At 48.8% G+C, this 19,274-nt stretch overlaps 2 protein-coding genes across 6 annotated transcripts in view; one reads left to right on the forward strand and one right to left on the reverse strand.

Annotated features, from left to right (window-relative positions):
• On the reverse strand, window positions 1-2,226 carry LOC107179658. The gene is made up of 2 exons (XM_015537672.2): window positions 1,777-2,226; window positions 1-261 (listed from the first exon to the last, which is right to left on the reverse strand). The coding sequence occupies exons 1-2, from the start codon at window positions 2,137-2,139 to the stop codon at window positions 220-222; spliced, it is 405 nt and encodes a 134-aa protein (XP_015393158.2). The 5' UTR covers window positions 2,140-2,226; the 3' UTR covers window positions 1-219.
• ZMAT5 (zinc finger matrin-type 5) overlaps window positions 1,977-19,274 on the forward strand; it is a 27,267-nt gene continuing 9,969 nt past the window's right edge. The window contains exons 1-2 of one of the 5 annotated variants that reach the window (XM_042962431.1): window positions 1,977-2,054; window positions 14,546-14,694. In XM_042962431.1, the coding sequence (XP_042818365.1) occupies window positions 14,568-14,694 (127 nt within the window). In that variant the 5' untranslated portion in view covers window positions 1,977-2,054; window positions 14,546-14,567. Of the gene's footprint in view, window positions 2,055-2,272; window positions 2,388-2,430; window positions 2,531-6,464; window positions 6,537-14,545; window positions 14,695-19,274 lie in introns of those variants that run through there. The other 4 variants (XM_007082522.3, XM_042962432.1, XM_007082523.3 and 1 more) reach the window with 4 other exon arrangements.

Raw genomic sequence — 19,274 nt, forward strand, 5'->3', positions numbered from 1 at the left:
TCAAGGACAATTTACATTTATTTGCTGATGACTGATTAAACATACTTCAAACACAGCAGAAGTTAAAGAGTCTGTCAGGTGAAGCCACTTCTTGCCAACAGCTAAAGGTGGTCGGTGAAGAGTAATCTGAGCATCATCTTCAAGCTGAGGCCCTGGTTCTGGGCAAACAGCTGGTGGATGGACCTGGTCCTTTTGGCTTGGGTAGGGGTCTCCGGGGAACTATTTATTCTCATACTTGTGCTTGATGTGTTTCCACAGCTTCTGCATTTTAAAGACAAAAGTCACAAACTTTTAGTTTTGTTTCTCTCATTTTGCAGCTACTCCCACTGTCCTGGTCTCTAAAACAAGCTTGAGAAAAACATATACCACGTCTGGACAGTTGGGGTGGGCAAAACGGAAGCAACGCTAGGCTTGACGTACATTCCCAACACTTGCAAAATGTGTTGATGTTATCAATTGCCATGTAAAATTAAGTGGGAGAGGATGATCCTTCTTTTACAGGAAATTGAGGTAACTGCTCAAAAGTACACAATTAAGGAACAGAGCCCAGAAGATGCCTTATTTCCTTAACTCCCAGGTATTATTCAAGAGATCTAAATGCATAGGCCCAAATAATTCACACTGCATCATTTTTTAGTTCCTTAAACATATTATTCTTGGGTCAGGAGCTAGTTGGATTCTCATTCCCAAAAGCACAGATTGATGTTTTGATAGCATACTTAAATGCTGTTCCCAAACATTGAAAATGGCCAGCAGAACTGCTTTCAGGAGATGGAACAGTGGCAACACTTTCATAGGGAAAGTTGTCCAGGCTATAGGCGGACAGCATTAGTGGGCAGAGTCTTCCTGGGCCGTAAGGTCAGACAGCTCTGAATTAAAACCACAAGTGAATGGTGAAACAGGGCTATCTGTAGGAGACCTTCCCTAGTATAAGCCACAATTTAATGATATAAAGCGTGTACAGCATCTAGCACACTGTTGGCACACAATGAGTCTAAAAGGTGTGGTCATTCCCTACCTACATGCTCCTGAGGAACGTCACAAACGTTATTTTTTTGATGCACCACCTACCAGGTACTGTGACACCTTGCAAGTATCTCACGTAATCCTCACAGTAATTCTCTACTGTAGTTACTGTTATTAACATCTCTATATTACAGATAAAAGTGAAGTTCATAGAGGCTAAGAAACTCCCCCAAATGAATCCACAGTTATCAAGTGACAAGGCCCAGTATTCCCATCCAGGGCTCTGATTTCATATTCCCATCTCCTAACCATTATGGCTACCATAATGCCTGCGTGGGAAGCCTTTGGGAAGTGAAGAGTGCTATCTTTCAGATAGGCCTTTTCAAGGCCAGCCACAGTATCTAAGGCCATGTCCTTTTCAGGACACTTGCCCGCTCAAATCTGCCCTGGAAACCCTCAGAGGAGACAATGGGTCCGGGTTCCAGCCCTGATTCACCACTGACTTCTGATTGGGGTAGCCCTAGTAAGACCTCTGCTCTCACTAGGCTTTAGTTTCTACTTCTGCAAATGGACAAATGGGGATGTGATATCAAAACTTACAACCCCCCCCCCCCCCCCCCGCCAAAGGATCTACTGACCTCATTTAATGTTTTGGGATTCACATCTGGTGGAGAGAACATACGGCAGTCGACCGACATAAGGCGCCCATGGCTTTCCCCCCTCTTAGTAAGGAAGACTGAGTCCCAACCCATCTCCACTCCCAGTCACCCCTCAGGTGGGCCCAAGGTCAGGAATGGCCCAGTCCCTCACCCCCTCGTTGATGTGTTCGTAGATCGCGTCCGCGCCTTGGTCGAAGGCGCGCTCGAAGAACAAAGCGCCCACGGCGATGGTGAGGGCGAAAGTGGAGGTCCTGCGGAACAACAGGGAGTATAACCTCGCAGTAAACGTCGGGGCCGCCATCTTTCTCCACTGTGGAGCCCGCGCCTGCGCCGCGGCCGACCATGGTCTCCACAAGCCCTCGGCGTGCAACACTTTACGGGATATGTAGTTTTTCTGAATCTCAGTGCTTGTCGTTTTGAACAACAGAGGTAAGTGATGGCTTGCGGGGGAGACAAGTCTCATAGGATTCAGATTAGGGCAGCCCAGATAGTGCGGTAAGATTTTTTTACCCATTTTTTCTCTTCAATAATCTCTTGCTGATTGAATACCTCGAACTACAACACCCAGAAGCTTTCGCGCTTCCGTTACCTCTCCCACCACCTGTGGTGTCTGAGCTATGATTCCCAAAGGTTTCTGGGAAGGGCAGGCTGGTACTCAAGGAAGGACTACGAATCCCAGCAAGCAGTTCGAGACTCGAAGTCACAGGAGGAGGAGGAGCTCGGAGCCGTCGGGCCCTGCGGAGCCAGGTACCCTCTTTGGCAGTACGTCGAGGGGCGAGTCTTAAGCTTCTTTACCCCACGGGAGGACGTGGGCTCTTCTTTCTAAGTCCCTGCCCTCCGCAGTGGGCCGCACCACTTAACGGAATGGGGAGTGAATAAAAGGGCCAGAGGGCTTCGCTGCCCAGGTACCTGGCTCATCTCAGCCTGTCACCTTTGTTAGCCCTGTGTCTAGGCCTAGAGTTGGAGTCCGTGGCAAAAGTTGGGTCCTGAGGCTTGGATTCCTTTACCCGGCCTCCGGGGAAGGGGCGGTTCTGCATATACTTCCTGTTCCCCTCAAGCCCGGTAGAACCCTAGCCTGGAAAGGGGAGGTCTGGAGACCACTCATTACTTCTTGGGAATAGCAATAGCAGGGCTTTGGAGTGCCCTTCGACTGATGTTTTGTGAGCACTGCCCTAGGCCATGTGCCGGGGACTTAACGGGTGAATAAGTCCCTGCTCTCGTGGAGGGCTTGTGTGTGGACAGATGGGGAGGTGCGGTAACCACAAACAAGTAATACTTTAAAAAGCAAAAGACAGGTTGATTGAGGAGAGTCTGGTGGTACTATTTTAACCAGGGTGCCTAGGGTGACACTTAACCAGGGACCTGAATGAATAGAAGTCCCATCAAACAGGAAAAGGTTGGTGCGAAGGACTTGAGGCTGCGGCAGTCCTGGAGTACTTGAGGGAAAGCAGTAGGGCGGACTGTGAAGAGGTGGGCTTGGGTCAGCTCATATGTGTCCTTCTAACCCATAGTAAGGAGTCTTATTTCTCTTTCTAATTGCTCTAGGAAGCCACTGAACGGTTTTAAGCTGGGATGTGACTTGATCCAATTTACATTTTAATGTCATCATTCTGGCTGCTCTTTGGAGAGCACATAGAAGAGGGGAAGTTACGAGGTTGGGTCAGTTGGGACAGGATGGTAATTTGGGATATGGATTAGAGTAATGATCAGATCTGGGATGTATTTTGGGAGGTAGGACAGACAGAACAAGCTTTCAGATGCATGTAGGGGCTGCAGGAAAGAGGAATGGAGAATGACATCTCTTAAATTTTGATCTCAACAACTTAAAATCCACAAGGATGACCTTAAATTCTCTTTGGCCATGTTTGGTTTGAGCTGCCCCTTAGTGGAGATGCCAGGAGGCCAAAGGGGATTTGGATCTGAGTTCAAAGGAGAGGCCTAGGCATCAGCAGAGGTACTGAAAACCAGGGATTAGAGGCCTGGGTCTGCCTCTGACTTGGAAAAGTAACAGGAATGCCTTACTGGGTATTGGGAAGAAAAACATGAAAAGCTCCACAGCCTGATGAATTAACCTTAATTAGGGTTATTTTCTATTTGAAAAGCATCCTGGTTGTTCCTTGGGGTGGAAAGTTGTGAAGCTTCTAGGAAAGAGTACTTATGTCTTGCTAACAACAAATCTGGCTGGTGGGAAGTTCAGGGGATGGAAGGATTATTTTAAGTGGAATAGGTAGGAAAGACAACAGGGAGTTAAGGTGTGGCTTGTTTTAATGTAATTTACTTTAATTTTATTTTATTGTCTTTTTAGTTAATTCTCATTTTGGAGCAACAGTTTTGAAATACTTAATTTTCTTTAAGCCATTTACTTCAACTTAGAAATTATTTTATACATAACTACAGAAAAATAAGAAAAATGACCTTCACTTTTCCTTTGATGTTTGAACTCGTTGAACTGATTTCCTTAAATTCCTTCAAACAGCCCTTTTAACAGCTTAATTACATTCCCTTACACATTTATTTCACTTGTAAATTTAATATGTTTGATTTCCTCTTTAAGTACTTCAGATATATAGCCTAACAAGTATAATTTCACAAGAATTTCCAAAACATTACCAGAAAATCTAATAAATTAAGCTTACAAACATAATGAATTTCAAGTTCTTATAAACAGTTCAATACTTTTAACAGACTTAGATTCTTTTATGTCACTGGTTCTCAGTCTGGGAAGCTAAAAAAAAAAATTCAGGTGCCATGTCTGACAAGAAATTAACATATGGGGGGCGCCCTTAGTAGCTTTCACAGCACTCCAGCTGATTCTAATATACACCCAGTGTTTCCAACCATTGCTAACCTCTCAATTTGAAATCAGAAATCTAATATCAGTTACCTAACTATATATTTTAACTTCTTTATTTTTTTAAGTTTTATTTATTTATTTTTGAGGGAGAGAGACAGACACACACACACACAAGTCAGGGAGGCACAGAGAGAGAGAGAGAGAGAGAGAGAGAGAGAGAGAGAGAGAGAGAGAGGAGTGAGAGAGTATCCCAAGCAGACTCCACACTGCCACTGACTGAGCTGGCCAGGTGCCCCAGTATATTTCTCAATTGTTGACTTCTGTATGTTAAGTTGGAATTGCAATGTTTTTCTGTCATATACTCAACATGTCTAGCTCTTTTCAATGTTATAGATATTTTTACTTTTTTTATTAAAAAAAATTTTTTTAGTGTTTATTTTATTTATTTTGAGAGAGAGAGAACAAGCGAGCAGGGGACAGGCAGAGAGAGAAGGAAAGAGAGGATCCCAAGCAGGCTCTGGACTGTCAGTGCAGAGCCTGATGCAGGGCTTGAACCCATGAGCTGTGAGATCATGACCCAAGCTGAAATCAAGAGTCCAAATGCTTAATGGTCTAAGCCACCCAGGCGCCCCAATGTTATAGATACTTTTAAATGCCAAGTATACACTGATTATTACTAAACCTAGGTCAGGAACAGTGAGTTTGATTTATTTTATTTATTTATTTTATTATTTATTTATTATTTTATATTTATTTATTTATAAATTTATTTATTTATTTATTTTATACAGTGAGTTTGGTTTATTTTACTACCTCTATTTTAAATTCTAAACTTACCTGGAGCATGACAGGATACTTAGCTAGTAAGAAAACAGCTTTATCTATCCTAATGAATTGTGTTTAGCATTCCAATCATGTTGGGTTTACCATTTTAGTGAGCTGAGGTTATTTTTATAATCAGACCGATTTCTGACTGGGACAAGAATCCAGGGATTGTGTCTACTCAGAGTGACTGTCCCCAGCAGAGGCTGCCTTTGGAATGCAGGGAATAGAGAGGTCAATGAGCTGGAGAAGCTTGTTCCCCCAGGCTTTGTTTCTTTTTTTTCTTTAAGTTTTGTTTGTTTGTTTTGAGAGAGAGAAAGAGAGAGTGAGAGAGAGAGAGCACATATGCACATAAGGGGGGAAGGGGGTGGGGGAGGTGGAGGCAGAGAGAGAAATCCGAAGCAGGCTCCGCACTGTCAGCATGGATCGCAATGCGGGGCTCAGTCTTAGGAACTTTGACATCATGACCTGAGCTGACATCAGGAGTCATCAAATGCTCAACCGACTGAGCCACCCAGGTGCTCCCCTTCCAGGCTTTGTTTCTTAGGGGGTACTAGACTCGCTGATTAAAATGCAGATTTCTGGGGGTGCCTGGGTGGCTCAGTCAGTTAAGCGTCCGACTTTGGCCCAGGCCATGATCTCACGGTTTGTGAGTTCAAGCCCCGCGTTGGGCTCCGTGCTGACAGCTCAGAGACTGGAGCCTGCTTCGGATTTTGTGTCTCCTCTCTCTCTGCCCCTCCCCAACTTGTGCTCTGTCTCTCTATGTCTCTCAAAAAATAAATAAATGTAAAAAAAAATTTTTTTTATTAAAAAAATAAAATGCAGATTTCTGGGCCCCTCTCCAGATCTGCTGAGTCTGAAATCCTGGAGATCTGACAGAGGAGACTTCATTTGTATTAAGCTCCGCACCAGGAGCCATGGAAAATCTTGAGCAGGAGTCCTTTTAAGAGGGTTGATCTGATGCTGCCCAGGGTGGGGTGAACTGAAGAGGCTGGATCAGGTACTAGGAGGTGAGAACTGACTTGGGCAGCAGTGATGGTGGTGACAGGACCAGCCTGAGGGCAGAAGAAGAGGGAGGCAGAGACAGTTCTGAGTCTGCGTTTCTGGTTCAGAAGCCTCATTCATACTATTTTTACCTTTCCTATTTGGAAGCTCTGGCCTCCTGGGACCTGTAACTATCTGATGAGAAACTGTGTCTCCAGCCTACAGCTCCCTGGAGCCCAGATTCTGGTTTAACCAGCCTGTGCTGGGCCAGGTCTGCTTGGAATCAGAATGCCTTCAGCCAGGGACTGAGGGTAAGATCTACTGTAGATCTTTTTTTATTTTTTATTTTTTTTAATGTTTATTTATTTATTTTTGAGAGAGAGAGAGAGAGAGAGAGAGAGAGAGAGAGAGAGGCCAGGAATCCCAAGCAGACCCCCTGCTCTTAGCACAGAGCCTGCCTGATGCAGGACTCCATCTCACGAACCGTGAGATCATGCATGACCTTAGCCTAAATCAAGAGTTGGACACTCAAACGGAATTTTTTGAGAAAATTTAACAATACACACTAAATGTAGAAACTTAGAAAAATAGAAAAACACAAAGCAGGAAAAAAAAATTCTGCACATAATCCTTTTATCCAGATATAACCACAATAAATATTTTGTGTCTGCTCTAGTGTGTGTGTGTGTGTGTGTGTGTGTGTGTGTGTGTGTGTGTGTGTGTGTTGGGGTAAGAGGTAAAAAAAATGGTATCATATTGGACAAACTGTTGTTATAATGAGCGATTTTTTATTTAGCTATATGGAGTGAACATTTGTCCATGCGAGGGAATAGTCTCCTTTGACTTGGTTTTTTTTCCTCTGACTTGATTTTTAATGGCTGTGTGGTAGTGCATTGAACAGATGTGGCTCATACCCTACTCTTGATGGTTGCCAGCTATGGGATCCCTCTGTCCATTTTTTGTTTTGTTTTGTTTCGTTTTGTTTTGTTTTTAGGGTAAGATGAGGATAACAGGCTTTGTGCATCATGTCATTGAACCCCCAGTTTCCCTATCGGGGAAACTGAGCAGCATGCATGCGCGTAGTAAGCAATGAACTGTCAGCTGTTCTTACTGTTGGACATTTAGATTTCACTTTTAGGGCAAACTACACTGCAGTGGCCATTTTGGTACCTAGATCTTTGAGATCATCTCTGATCATTTGCTTGGAGGAATTACCTGTTGGATGTAGGTGCCCTCCTTGGTGCCCTCTGGCACACAGCTTCTTACCTACAGCTGTTACTAGGGGCACATCTGTTGGCCATCCCAGCATGTACTCAGTACACTGTCTTGTGAGAGCAGGGACTCTGTGTTGTGAGATGTGAACCTCAGTCTGGCAGAGAAGAAATGTTTGGTTAGTGAATAAATGGCAGAAAAGGGAACCAGAGAACTCGAGGGTTATGCCTGTGTCAGGAGATTGGCTCCTTTGACTCCACTCAGGGTATTTTGGGACATGGGGCACTTTATGCCTGTGGTCTTCACATATTTTAAAGTAATTTAGTTTTTTCATTTGTTTATTTCACTGTATTAGTTAGCTATTGCTGCATAACAGATTACCCCAAAACTTAGCAACCTAACACAATAAATATCTCATACAGTTAGTTTCTCAGGGTCAAGAATTTGGGGGGCGCCTGGGTGGCTCAGTCAGTTAAGCATCTGACTCTTGATTTCAGCTCAGGTCATGGTCTCGCAGTTCGTGGGTTTGAGCCCCAAATCGAGCTCTGCACTAACAGCACAACTTATTGGGATTCTCTCTCTCTTCTCTCTTTCTCTGCCCCTCCCCCTGCACTCGCTGTCTCTCCTTCAGAATGAATAAATGAATAAACTTTTAAAAAAGTTATTAAATAAAAGAATTTGGGAGTGCAGGTGCAGCTGGCTGACTCATTCGGAGGAGCAAGTGACTCTTGATCTCAGGGTTGTGAGTTCAAGCCCACACTGGGGTATATAGCTTACTTAAAAAAAAAAAAAAGGAATCATATTTTAAAAAGAAAGAATTTGGGACTGGTTTAGCTGGGTAGTTCTGGCTCAGAGCTCCCACTAAGTGGCAGTCAAGCTATCTGCACTCATCTGAAGGCTTGACTGGACTGGAGGATCCACTTCTAAGCTTACTCACATGGCTGTCAGCAGAAGGTCTTAGTTCCTTACCACATGGGCCTCCGCGGTGGGGGTTGTTCACAATATGGCAGCTGGCTTCCCCCAGAGTAAGTGATCAGAGAAAGAGGCACCAGGATGGAAGGCATACTGTCTTACACCTGATTTTGGAAGTAAATACCATCTTGTCTATTCTCTTAGTGACACAGACCAATCCTGATAAGATTGGGAGTGAACAACACAAAGTGAACAACAACCGAGGCTGGCTGCCACATCTACAAATGTGTATTGAGCACCATTGACATGCCAGGCACTATGCTAAGCGCCTAGTAACCATGATTTAATCCTCATAGTAATCTTATAGAATCATATTATTACTCCCGTCAACCGGATGAGGCCCAGAGTGAGTAGTTTGCTGAAAGTTTCACAACCTAGAAGTGGCAGGGATGAGATTCAGATCTAGGTTGAATGATTAGAGTAAGGATTGGCACGGATAGTCTGTGTGACTTTGGGCAAGCTCTTGCCCTCTCTGTTCTTCAGTCCATCATCTACCTTAGACCAGCATTTCTCTGAGCATGGTCTGTGGACTACACATCAGAGCTGCCCTAGATCCTGGTCCTGGCCCAGACCTGCCAAGTTAGAAGTTGTTGTGGCTGGGGCCACCACTGCCGTATAGTGTCGGAGGTATGATGATTTATGCACCTTACCCCAGGGGGTGGAACACATAAATGAGGTCAGGATAAGAGAGGTGTATGGTTGCTACTAAGCACTGAGGGGTCTGAGAGAGACGCCTAACATAATGGGGCTCCTATCAGGGAAGACATCTGGATCTTCCTGGCACTTCTGTTGGAGTTGGGTTCTGAGTGGGTAGTCTGTGGGCCACCCCCACAGGCAGCTCTGATGCCATCGGCTCCAGACGGCAGGCATATGTGGCACTGGGACATTGCTGTGCTCCTAGTGGGCGTGCGATAAAGCTGTCCTCTGGCTGCTGTTGATTGTTTACCTGGGGTCTGGCGGTGCCATAATTAGAAGAAATGACAGGTGAGCTTGAGGGCAGCATGTGGTGAGCACAAGTCCTAGATAATTATTACAGTGCGCATCCCAGCCCTTGGCTACGGCCGAGCTGTTGGCTTATTTTAGCCTTGTGCCAAAGACAGCTCTGTACCTGAGACGCACACAACGAAAGAAACCAAGAATATCAATGAAGCACAAATGTCTGCCCCATGACAGCCTCACAGCAGAGCAGTGGGCTGGGAAGAGAAAGGGTTCGGGGCTCCACCAGACCCCAGGGGGATTGCTGGCTCTGTCTCTCCACGCCTTGGCTGTGGGGTGTCAGCACATGGCTTCACGGCGTCATGGTGAGGTCTCCCCAAGAGGGTGTGTGGGGGTCCTCAGCGCCGCTGGCCCTCCCGTAGCACTCAGGTTGATGAGAAATTGTTATCGGTGTCTCTCCCAGTCTTGGCTCACAGAAAATTGGGAGTATTTCTGAATGTGTGTCCTCATCTGTGAAATGGACACCTTGATGTCATCTGTTGAGCATGAAATAAGAGAATGAAAGCCAAGTGCCTAGCATGCAGGAATGTGATGCTGTCTTCCCTCACCCCATCCCACCCCCATTCTCTTTTCTTCGCTCTGCCCACAGTGTCTCCACTAGTAGGTAATCTTTTCCTTGAGCCCAGAAGACTGAAGTCAGGCACCACAGGATGGCCAGGTGTGCTTTAAGTCAGCAGAGCAGGGCTCTCTGTTGGAGACAGAAGTCCTGCGGGGAGGGCAGTGGTGGCAGCGAGAGATCTGTTTTGGGGACCTAATGTGTCCTTTTTCTGTATCCCTCCTCGTCCTGGTCCCTAGATCCAAACTTGAGGAGAAGAGGGTCTGGGAACTGTAGGTGAACAGAGGGTGATAGGCCTCGGATTCTGCAGGCTGCTCCTTGGCTCATTCTGCAAGCAATTGTGTGTGCGAGGCCCTGTTCCGGGTGCTGGGGTGCAGCAGGACAGACCGAACTCTCTGCCCTCAGGGAGCCTGTATTCTAGTGGGGAGGCAGGCACACGTGACAGTAAGTCAGCATGTGAGAGGAGACGAGCTGCGGAAAACAGCAAGTTGTAAGGGGGGCGGAAGTACCTGCGGCTGCCACTTTGGCTGCAGTTTTCGATCTGGTGGTCAAGGTAGGCTCACCAGGAGAGCAAGGGAGTGAGCCACCTGGGTGGTCATAGTACCAGCAGTCACAGCCTCCATTCTTTGAGCACTAACTATATGGTAGGCATCCTTATATACTCCTGCCTTGGTCAATCCAGTGTAGCAGTGGGGTCCCTATTTTATAGCTGACGATATATGCAGGAAGATGAAGTAACTTTCTAGAGGTCACCTAGCTGATCAGTGGCAGAGCTGGGATTCAAACCCACACCTGTGGGCTGTCCCACTAGCCTTGCCTGCTGCCCCTTGGCCATGAGGAGCCATCTTGTCACCTGGTGAAGCCCCCGGGAGCCAGCAGATGCTGTTGCAAACATGGACCTGGTCCCTGAGAGTGGGCCGGTGGCACAGCCTGTGGGGTAGAGCTGGACGGTTTTGTACTGCAGGCAGGGCCCTGCTCTCATGCTGCCGAGTGCGCCAGCCTCAGAGGATGAGGATGAATCACGGCGGAGAGGGCCAGCTTAGTCAGCACCCCATGCTGGTGTCTGGGCGCCATCAGAGGTGTCCAGCTGTCTCCACCCCCCTTCCCTGACCTCCCACTCGGGGCTGCCAAGTGTGGTGGTGCAGGCTGTGCCTTGTGCAAGGACACCTGGCTGAGCGGTGAGTCGGAGTGAAATACGCTCTGTTTGCCAAGTTGCCAAACACGCTCTGGCAGGGCACTGTATCTGTTTAGAGGATTCTGTACCTGCACCTTTTCGAGGTGTTCCAAGGCACTAAAGAGGGACGCAGTTGGGTCAGGAGCTCCAGAAGTTCACACCTGGCTGATGCCTGGGCGAGGTCATCTTGCTGAAGCCCAGCTCCTGCCCAGGAACAGGGCCTCTGCCTCCATGGGGACAGGCTTGTTAGGTAGGTGGGAAGCACTGGCTCCCCTGGAGCTGGTGGTCTGCCTCTAGGTGTCTAGATGTCTCCAGACATCCAGGTTTAAATCCAGGTGCCACTGCTTTCTAATTCTGTGAATTCTGTCACCTAGCAGAGCTGGGACTAGAGTGCAGGATCCACTGACCCGTGCTGGACAGCCAAGCACTTCCTCTGTGCCAGATGCAGGGTGGGCAGGGGAAGGAAGGCATGGGTGGACAGCACTGCCTCTGTGGCTCTCCTCCATGGTTTGTGCATGTGGGAGAGAAGGGGAAATGTGAACACACACACACATACCCACAGAAACAGTCCACTCCTGAGGGGCTCATCATTAGACTTCAGGGAGGCTTTCCTAGCAGGTGCAAGTACGGGCACTGTGAGACCTGTTCTGCCTTTCCCGGAAGTGTGACCTGGGGCACCCCACAGCACCTCTCTGAGCCTCAATTGTCTCTTTCACAAATGCGATTATAATACATATCATTTAGACTTTGAAGGGGCCATATGGTCCCAGGGATACAGTGAATGATTAATAAAGGAGAGCTGTCAGTAGTATGATTTTATGGGGAGGAGACTTTTCTAAGTGATTAGGAGTGTGGGCTCTAGATCCATCCCACCTGGATTCTAAACCCAGCTTGGGGTTACTGGGTGGCTCAGCTGATTAAGCGTCCGACTCTTGGTTTTAGCTCAGGTCATGATCTCATGGTTTCGTGAGTTCGAGCCCCGCGTCGGGCTCCGCTGACAGTGTAGAGCCTGTTTGGGATTCTCTCTCTGCCCCTCCCTCACTTGTGTGCCTGTCTGTCAAAATAAATAAATAAACTTTAAAAAATAAATAAACCCAGCTTGGCTGCTTTCCAGTATTGTGACCTTGGCTAGGTCACTTCACTTCTTGGAGCCTCAGTGCCATCATCTGAAAAAGTGTAATGGGTCCTACCTCACAGTTTGTCCTGTGCACTAAATGAGATGATGCATTATAAAGCTTTCAGCCTAGTGCCAGCCCGTGGTAGGTGCTCAATAAATCAGATAGTAGGTAACTTTTATTGAGCACTTGCTCAATGCTGGACATTATTAGTGTCATTTGTATTTCTATTACTCTTTTATTAACAATTCATTTGCATTAGCAAACGTCTGTGTCCTGCTCCCAGCAATCAGCTAAACTGTCAGACCCCTGCCTCACATTCCTGCAGTGAAAGTAGAGGCCTAGAGAGGTCCAAGGTCACACGACTGGCTTCTCAGTGCCCTGCGTGATTTTGTCCAGCTAAGTCTGCCGCAGAGCCACCGTTCCATCTCAGTTTCCCGGAGGGACACCCTCCCCACCCCATTACTCTCCAGAGCCAACAGCTCCTCAGAGCTTCAAGCTTCGTGAATGGCTTGGTTAAGCACTCGGCCGTTAAACGTTCATCTCTTACAATTTCAATCCAATTCCTATAAGTTTATTGGCAAGACGGGGTGTATTAGAGCTGCCAAATTTAATATATCAAGTCCGTGTGTCTGGGATGCGGTTTCTCAGCCGTAATAGGAGAAGAGAGGTTTTATACGTTTTCATTTTGAATGACTGTCTGTTCCTGATCCCATTACAGCCCTTGACTTAATGGCTGCTGTCCCTGTCAGCCGCAGGAACAGCCTTCTCCATCGACCCACCTGGCTGCCTGGACAGTCCAGGGTCTTGTTTGTCTCTGTCTCTCTCCCTCTTCTCTTCTTCCCAAGATACATGCCCCCAATCCATCTGCCCTGTGGTCAGGTCCCAGCTGTATCTTTAATTTGCCAAGTCCTGGGAGTTGGCTGTGGGCTGCTTGGGGAAGTCACTCTCCTTCTTCCTCTGGCACTCAGGAACCTGCTCTGGGAAATGAGAAATCTGACTATAGGGCCTGAAGGGCAAGGGGCTGGTCTGGGCTCAGCCTTTGTGATCCCACTTGACAGCCCAGAGTGGACCCATTCATCCTCTGGTCTTTCGGCAGCAAACTGGGGGACCCAAGGGCTGGCCCTGACACTCCATAGATTTGCCTCCTGCCTATGGCTGTGGGTCTCCCAGGTCAGGTGTGGCAGCTGTGGTCACTATGGCTGAGGGGTCTTCAGTCTTAAGGTTGAAACATTCTCATGATTGACCTGCCCTCTGAGAGTTTAGCTAATCTCTTGGGAAGCTGTTTGCATTTCTGCCTGAGCTCTCTGGCTTCTGTAAGCTTTGAGCTGGCTGTGGAAGTGAGGATACCCAGCAGTGGGATTTTAGGGCACTTGGCTTCACCTTCTGCTCACCAGCTGTGTGACCTTGGACAGATCACTTCCTTTCTCTGAACCTCAGTTGTCCCATAAGGAATATGGGAATTAATCCACTTATTCCTCAACTATTGGTTGCCTACTGTGTACTGTGCACCACTTTGGGTACTGGGGCTCAGCAGTGAACAAAACAAAGATATCCCTGCCCGCCTGGATTTATATTTCTGTTGGGAGAAAAAGATAATAAACATACCAAGTAACTTATTACTTCAAAGGTGATAAAAATGAAGCAGGGAATGGGGAAAGCTAAGTAGAGTATTCTGCAATTTTAAATAAAGCTGTCACAGGAGATTACTGAGAAGACAGTATTAGAGTGAAGGTTGAAGAAATCAAGTGAGCAAGGAAGGAATCTGAGGAAGAGCATCCAGGCAGAGGGACCAGCAGGTGCAAATGCGAGAGGTGGCGGAGTGCCTGGAGTGTGGGAGGGGAGGAGCAGAGATGAGGCTGATGTGGCCAGATTGGAGGAGAGGGAAGAGAGGAAGTCAGAGTGGAGTAGGGGCAGGGGCAGTGGCCAGAGAGTATAAGGTGTGGTTCTCCCACGCAGCTGCATATGAGAACTCCCTGGGGAGTTTTACAAACGTGCCTGATGCCTGGGTCTCCCCCTCTCCCCGCACTGAGGTTCCACTGTCCCTGGCCATCAGATTTCTTAAAAGATCCCTCTGAAATGAGGCCTTCTCAACCCGTAATCAGTAATCATTACAGTAATGATTGGCCTGTGTGGTTCCTCATGGACTGTCCTGGGGTTGAAAATGAGGGTTTGTGTATATAGAGCCTTCCTCACACTGGCCCTCAGGGAGTGCTGGTTTGGTGTGGTGCACTTTGGGCTTTAGTGTGTGGCATTTCCTCCACACTCCTGACTGAGTGCTTTGTGGCTTCCCAGGCAGTATCTGGCGGAGGTGGCCATGGGGAAGCATTACTTCTGTGACTACTGCAACCGCTCCTTCCAGGACAACCTCCACAACCGCAAGAAGCACCTGAATGGGCTACAGCACCTCAAGGCCAAGAAGGTCTGGTATGACATGTTTCGAGGTGAGTGGCAACTGACCGGGCAGCTGGGCCAATGGAGGCCAGCTCTTAGATCTTTCCTGTTGTCAGACAAGGAAGTACCATGTGCCAGTGACAGTCTCCACAGCCTAGGTTGGCTCTTTGAATGGCAAAAGAGAGGAGGTTGGGCCCTTAGGGGCAGATGGGCCCTCCAAGGGGCAGTCTGGAATGTGAGCTCCTTCCCCCAGTAATCTTGACTGAGGGCTCCAGTCTGCCAGCCTCTGGGGATACTGTGGCCAGGAAGGAGGCTGTTTCAAGGAGGTGATGTTTGAGCCAACGGCTGGAAAGATAGGGAAAAGCAGCCACAAAGCCACACCATTTTGGGCAGAGGGCATGCAGAAGCAGGTGGCCAAGAGCAAAGCACCAGGTGCTCTTGGTGCAGAGGAGAGGGGATATGGCTAAACACAGGGGGAGAGGAGGGTGGTAGGGACTGAGGCTGGTGACAGGGCAGGGACCAGATTGTGCCAGCCTGTGGAGGCCACAGTAGGAAGGGTGGTTTGTCCCTAGGGCAAAGGTGGAGGGCAGCCTTTGAAGGGCACCGGGCAGTGGCCAACATGACCAGACCTACAGTTGACAATGATGACTGTCTCCTGCGTGGGGTGCAGTAAATAGCTGTTGAATGACTGGCTGACTGGATGAATAATCGGCTGCCAGAGCCAGGGCTTTTCCGGGAAAGGCTTCTTAGAGCAGGTGCTACCAAAGCAAATGAGCTCAGGCCATAAGCACCTAGCACAGGGCCTGGCACCTTCGAGGTGCTCACTTCAGGGAAGCTGCTGCTGCTGCTGCTCTACTGTCATCAGAACAGACAGGGAGCTTGGCAGTGGGGTGGAGGTGGGCCAGGAGCTTCTAGAATGAGCTGGGGCAGGGCTGATGCTTCATTATTTGGGGAGCAGGATTCCCAGAGCAGAAGGAAGGAGATGAGTCTCAGCAGTTGAGAAGGGAGAAGTGGAGACAAGGTTTCCTGGTCTGAGACTCAGAATTTACAAGAAGGGAGTGAGCATTTATGGAGTGCCTGCTGCATGCCAGGTGCCATTTGTGGTTTGTCATTTGCTTTATCAGTAATCCTCTAAGGCAGATCTCCACCCTTCAAGTTAGGATCACCTGGAGACCTTGAATAAAAAAACGCTGGTCACCTGACCCCATCCTCAGAGGCAGGTTTAAGGTGGGTCCTTGGCACATTATTTTCAGATCTCTCAGACTCTCATTTCAGATGAGGAAGCTGAGGCTCAGAGGCTTGGGTGAGAGAGGGTGGCCAGGCTGCTCAGCAGGCCAGGCATGGCTGAGGTCGCAAGGGGCTGGGAGTGGGGGCGGAGGGGAAATCAGCGCCAGAGGTGTCTCCTGGGTGCCTGGGAGGCCTCTGACTCTGGTGTTAGGCAAAGGCTCCCTGTGCTCCAAATCCAGTGGGGACTGCTATCTGGCATGGAGCCAGGCTTCAAGATTACCTTGATGTTTCCTCTTAGCCCCAGATTCTTAGCTGGGAACAGGTGGGACTTCGGGTCTAGGGCTGATTGGCAGAGGCTATTGTATTACATAAAGGAAAGATGAAAGAGTGGGTATCATAAGCCCCTTCGCAGGAGTCCTGTATTCCTAGTGTCCTCTCTCATCCCCAGGCACATTCAGTCCCTTGAACAGCTCTGCAAGGGAGGCTGTGGGGGGGAGTCGTCCCCACTTAAAGGTGTTGACTTCAAGATCCAGAGTGGTGGATTACTCACCTGGGGGTCCACAAGTTGGCCCATGAGCTCTTTCCACTTGAAGGGGCTTCCCCGGGGCTCCCACTTACCTGAGCAAACTGCACAGCACAGACTTCGGGGAGGCACATGACACCCCAGCCTGGGCTAGGACTCAACATCCACTTAGCTCCCAGCTCCATGGCCTTAGACAAGTCCCCTAATCCCCCAGAGGGGCTAACCATCCTTTTGCCATGCCAGGACAAATATGAGTCCTGGAGCTAAGCTGACTGGCTGTCAGTCCCAAGGTGTCACTCCCAGTGTGGCCCTAAAGCTGCCATGTGTAAAACGGCCCTAACAACAGTACCCACCTCCCAGGGATGTGACAGGGACTCAGTATATTTCATACATGACTGTGTGGCCTGGAAGGGTTCACTCAGTAGGAACAATGTTTATGGGACCACAAAAGGATTGGCCTCAGGCCCTTTATCTCCTGGACTCATCTATTCAGACAGTGCTCAGTGAACACTTAGCATGTTCTCTCCGAGGCAGGCTCTGAAGACTTCCAGGTTAATAAGATAGGACCCCTCTCCTAAGCAGCCTCACTCCCAGTTACAGCAGTGTGTTCTGGGCAGAACCCCTGTCTTGTGCAGGCCTCCATGCCCTGCCCGCCTCTCCCTCCAAGCTCCAGCCACCCTGGCCATTGCAGGTACTGTCCTGTCTGTGGGCATGTCTTTCCTGCTGTTGTCCTGCCCTCAGCCTAGCCCTTCCATCCCAGAACTCAACTCAGGCAGAGCGTCCTCAGGGATGCCCTCCCCACCCCCCAGGCAAGGTGAGGTCATTTGGCTGAATGCTGGCTGCTCCCGTTTATGTCCCCCACGGCTTAGTGTGACTGTTGAACTGGAAGGGAGGAGCAGGTCTGACTTACTGTCCACTAAATCCCCATCCTGGCATGGCGCCTGGCGCACAGGACCAGCTCGGTAAATGTTTGTTAGATGAATATCTTAGTGAACGAGCAAACAAACACCAGGCACCAAGGTAGCTGTTAATTTTGGGAGATGAAGCAAGAAGGACCAAGGGGGTCAGATCACAAGGAGCCTTGAACGCTGGGTGGAGGAGTATGCCTTCTTTATGCGGGCCCTGGGCTGGGGTTCTCAGCCCTGGGTGCCCTTCAGAGTCACCAAGGAGCTTTTAACAATTTTCATGCTCTCCCCCTCAGATGAGTTAAAGCAGAACCTGACAAGGATGGGCCTCAGAATTATTTATTTTAAGAAGAACTTTATTTTTATTTTTTCAATGTTTTATTTATTTTTGAGAGAGTACAAGCAGGGGAGAGACCGAGAGAGGGGGACAGAGGATCCTAAGCAGGTTCTGTGCTGACAGCAGCACACCCAACGTGGGGCTTGAATTCAAGAACTGCGAGATCATGACTTGAGTAGAAGTTAGACACTCCACTGACTGGGCCATGCAGGTGCCCCAGAGAAGAAACTTTTTTTTTAATGTTTATTTTTGAGAAAGAGAAAGAAAGAAAGAGAGAGAGAGAGAGAACACGAGCAGGGGAGGGGCAGAGAGAAAGGGGGAAGAGAATCTGAAGCAGACTCCATGCTGATAGCAGTGAGCCTGATGTGGGGCTCGAACTCACGAACCATGAGATCATGACCTGAAGCAAAGTTGGACACTCAACCAACTGAATCACCCAGGCGCCTCGGAAGAAACTTTTTAAAGATGTTTATTTATTTATTTTGAGAGAGAGGAAAAGAGACCGTGTACTCAGGGGAGAGGCAGAGAGAGAGGGAAAGAGAGAATACCAGGCTCTGACAGTGCAGAGCCCTGTTGGGCTCGATCTCACAGACTGTAAGATCATGACCTACGCTGAAGTCAGGAGTTGGACTCTTTACCAACTGAGCCACCCATGTGCCCTGGGATCCATGTATTTTTAATGTTTATTTATTTTTGAGAGAGAGAGAGACAGACAGACAGACTGCGAGTAGGGGAGGGGCAGAGAGAGGGGGAGACGCAGAACCCGAAGCAGGCTTCAGGCTCTGAGCTGTCAGCACAGAGCCCAATGCCGGGCTTAAACCCACGAATGGCGAGATCATGACCTGAGCTGAAGTTGGACACTTAACCGACTGAGCCACCCAGGCACCCCAAGATCCACGTATTTTAAAAGCTGCCTGATGATTCTCCCATGTGGCTGGGGTCAAGAACCACCAGCCAGAGGCTGGGCAGCCTGGAACTTTTCTCCCACAGTGAGTCTCCCAGCCACGGCGCCTTGGCTAAGATGCAGGCTCAGACCCCCCACTCAGGCTCAGCTGTCCTACCTCTGGGACATGGGGGCAGGACCAGGCAATGTTCACATCAGCTGGGTGAGCTGAGTCTGACAGGCCCAGTGCTGACAGATAGACACCCTCTATCCTGCTGGCCCCACCCAGACCATTCTGCCAGGCCACCCCTGGAGTGAGTCCTTTGATAACCAACTCCTGACCCCAGAGGCCCACCCCTACCAGCTGCCTTGCCCTCAGGAAGAGGAAGGGAGAAGCTCCTATCAGAGTTGGCCCTTACCCAGCCACCAGGAGATCACATGGGAAAGGGCAGGGGCCTTAGAGTCACATGCCAGGGTTAAACCGGGCACTGCCACTTCCTGACTGTGTGCCCTTTCCCCTGTTTGAACTTCAGTTTTTCCCTCTGCAAAATGGGGATGGTAGCAGTATGCAGTGAGTTTGTGAGGCGGACATGAAAGAAGAACTGCCACCGTTTGTTGAGCGTCCATGACAGAGGTTCTGAGCCCTGGCTGCATGTTAGTGTCACCTGGGGAGTGTGATGCCGAAGCCACTTCCAGCCCCACATTCCTGGCAATTCTAATGTGCCATGAGGGTTGGGAATCATCGGCCACCTCTG

Source organism: Panthera tigris, chromosome D3, assembly GCF_018350195.1.
Source record: "Panthera tigris isolate Pti1 chromosome D3, P.tigris_Pti1_mat1.1, whole genome shotgun sequence".
Taxonomy (NCBI): domain Eukaryota; kingdom Metazoa; phylum Chordata; class Mammalia; order Carnivora; family Felidae; genus Panthera; species Panthera tigris.

Bases quoted from the DNA above. Each gene is read 5' to 3' on its own strand.
- LOC107179658 (XM_015537672.2), bottom strand. From the start codon at position 2,139: ATGGGTAAAAAAATCTTACCGCACTATCTGGGCTGCCCTAATCTGAAT. The intron at 262-1,776 runs GTGAGGGACTGG...TTTAAAATGCAG, and splicing joins ACGAACACATCAACGAGGGG to AAGCTGTGGAAACACATCAA.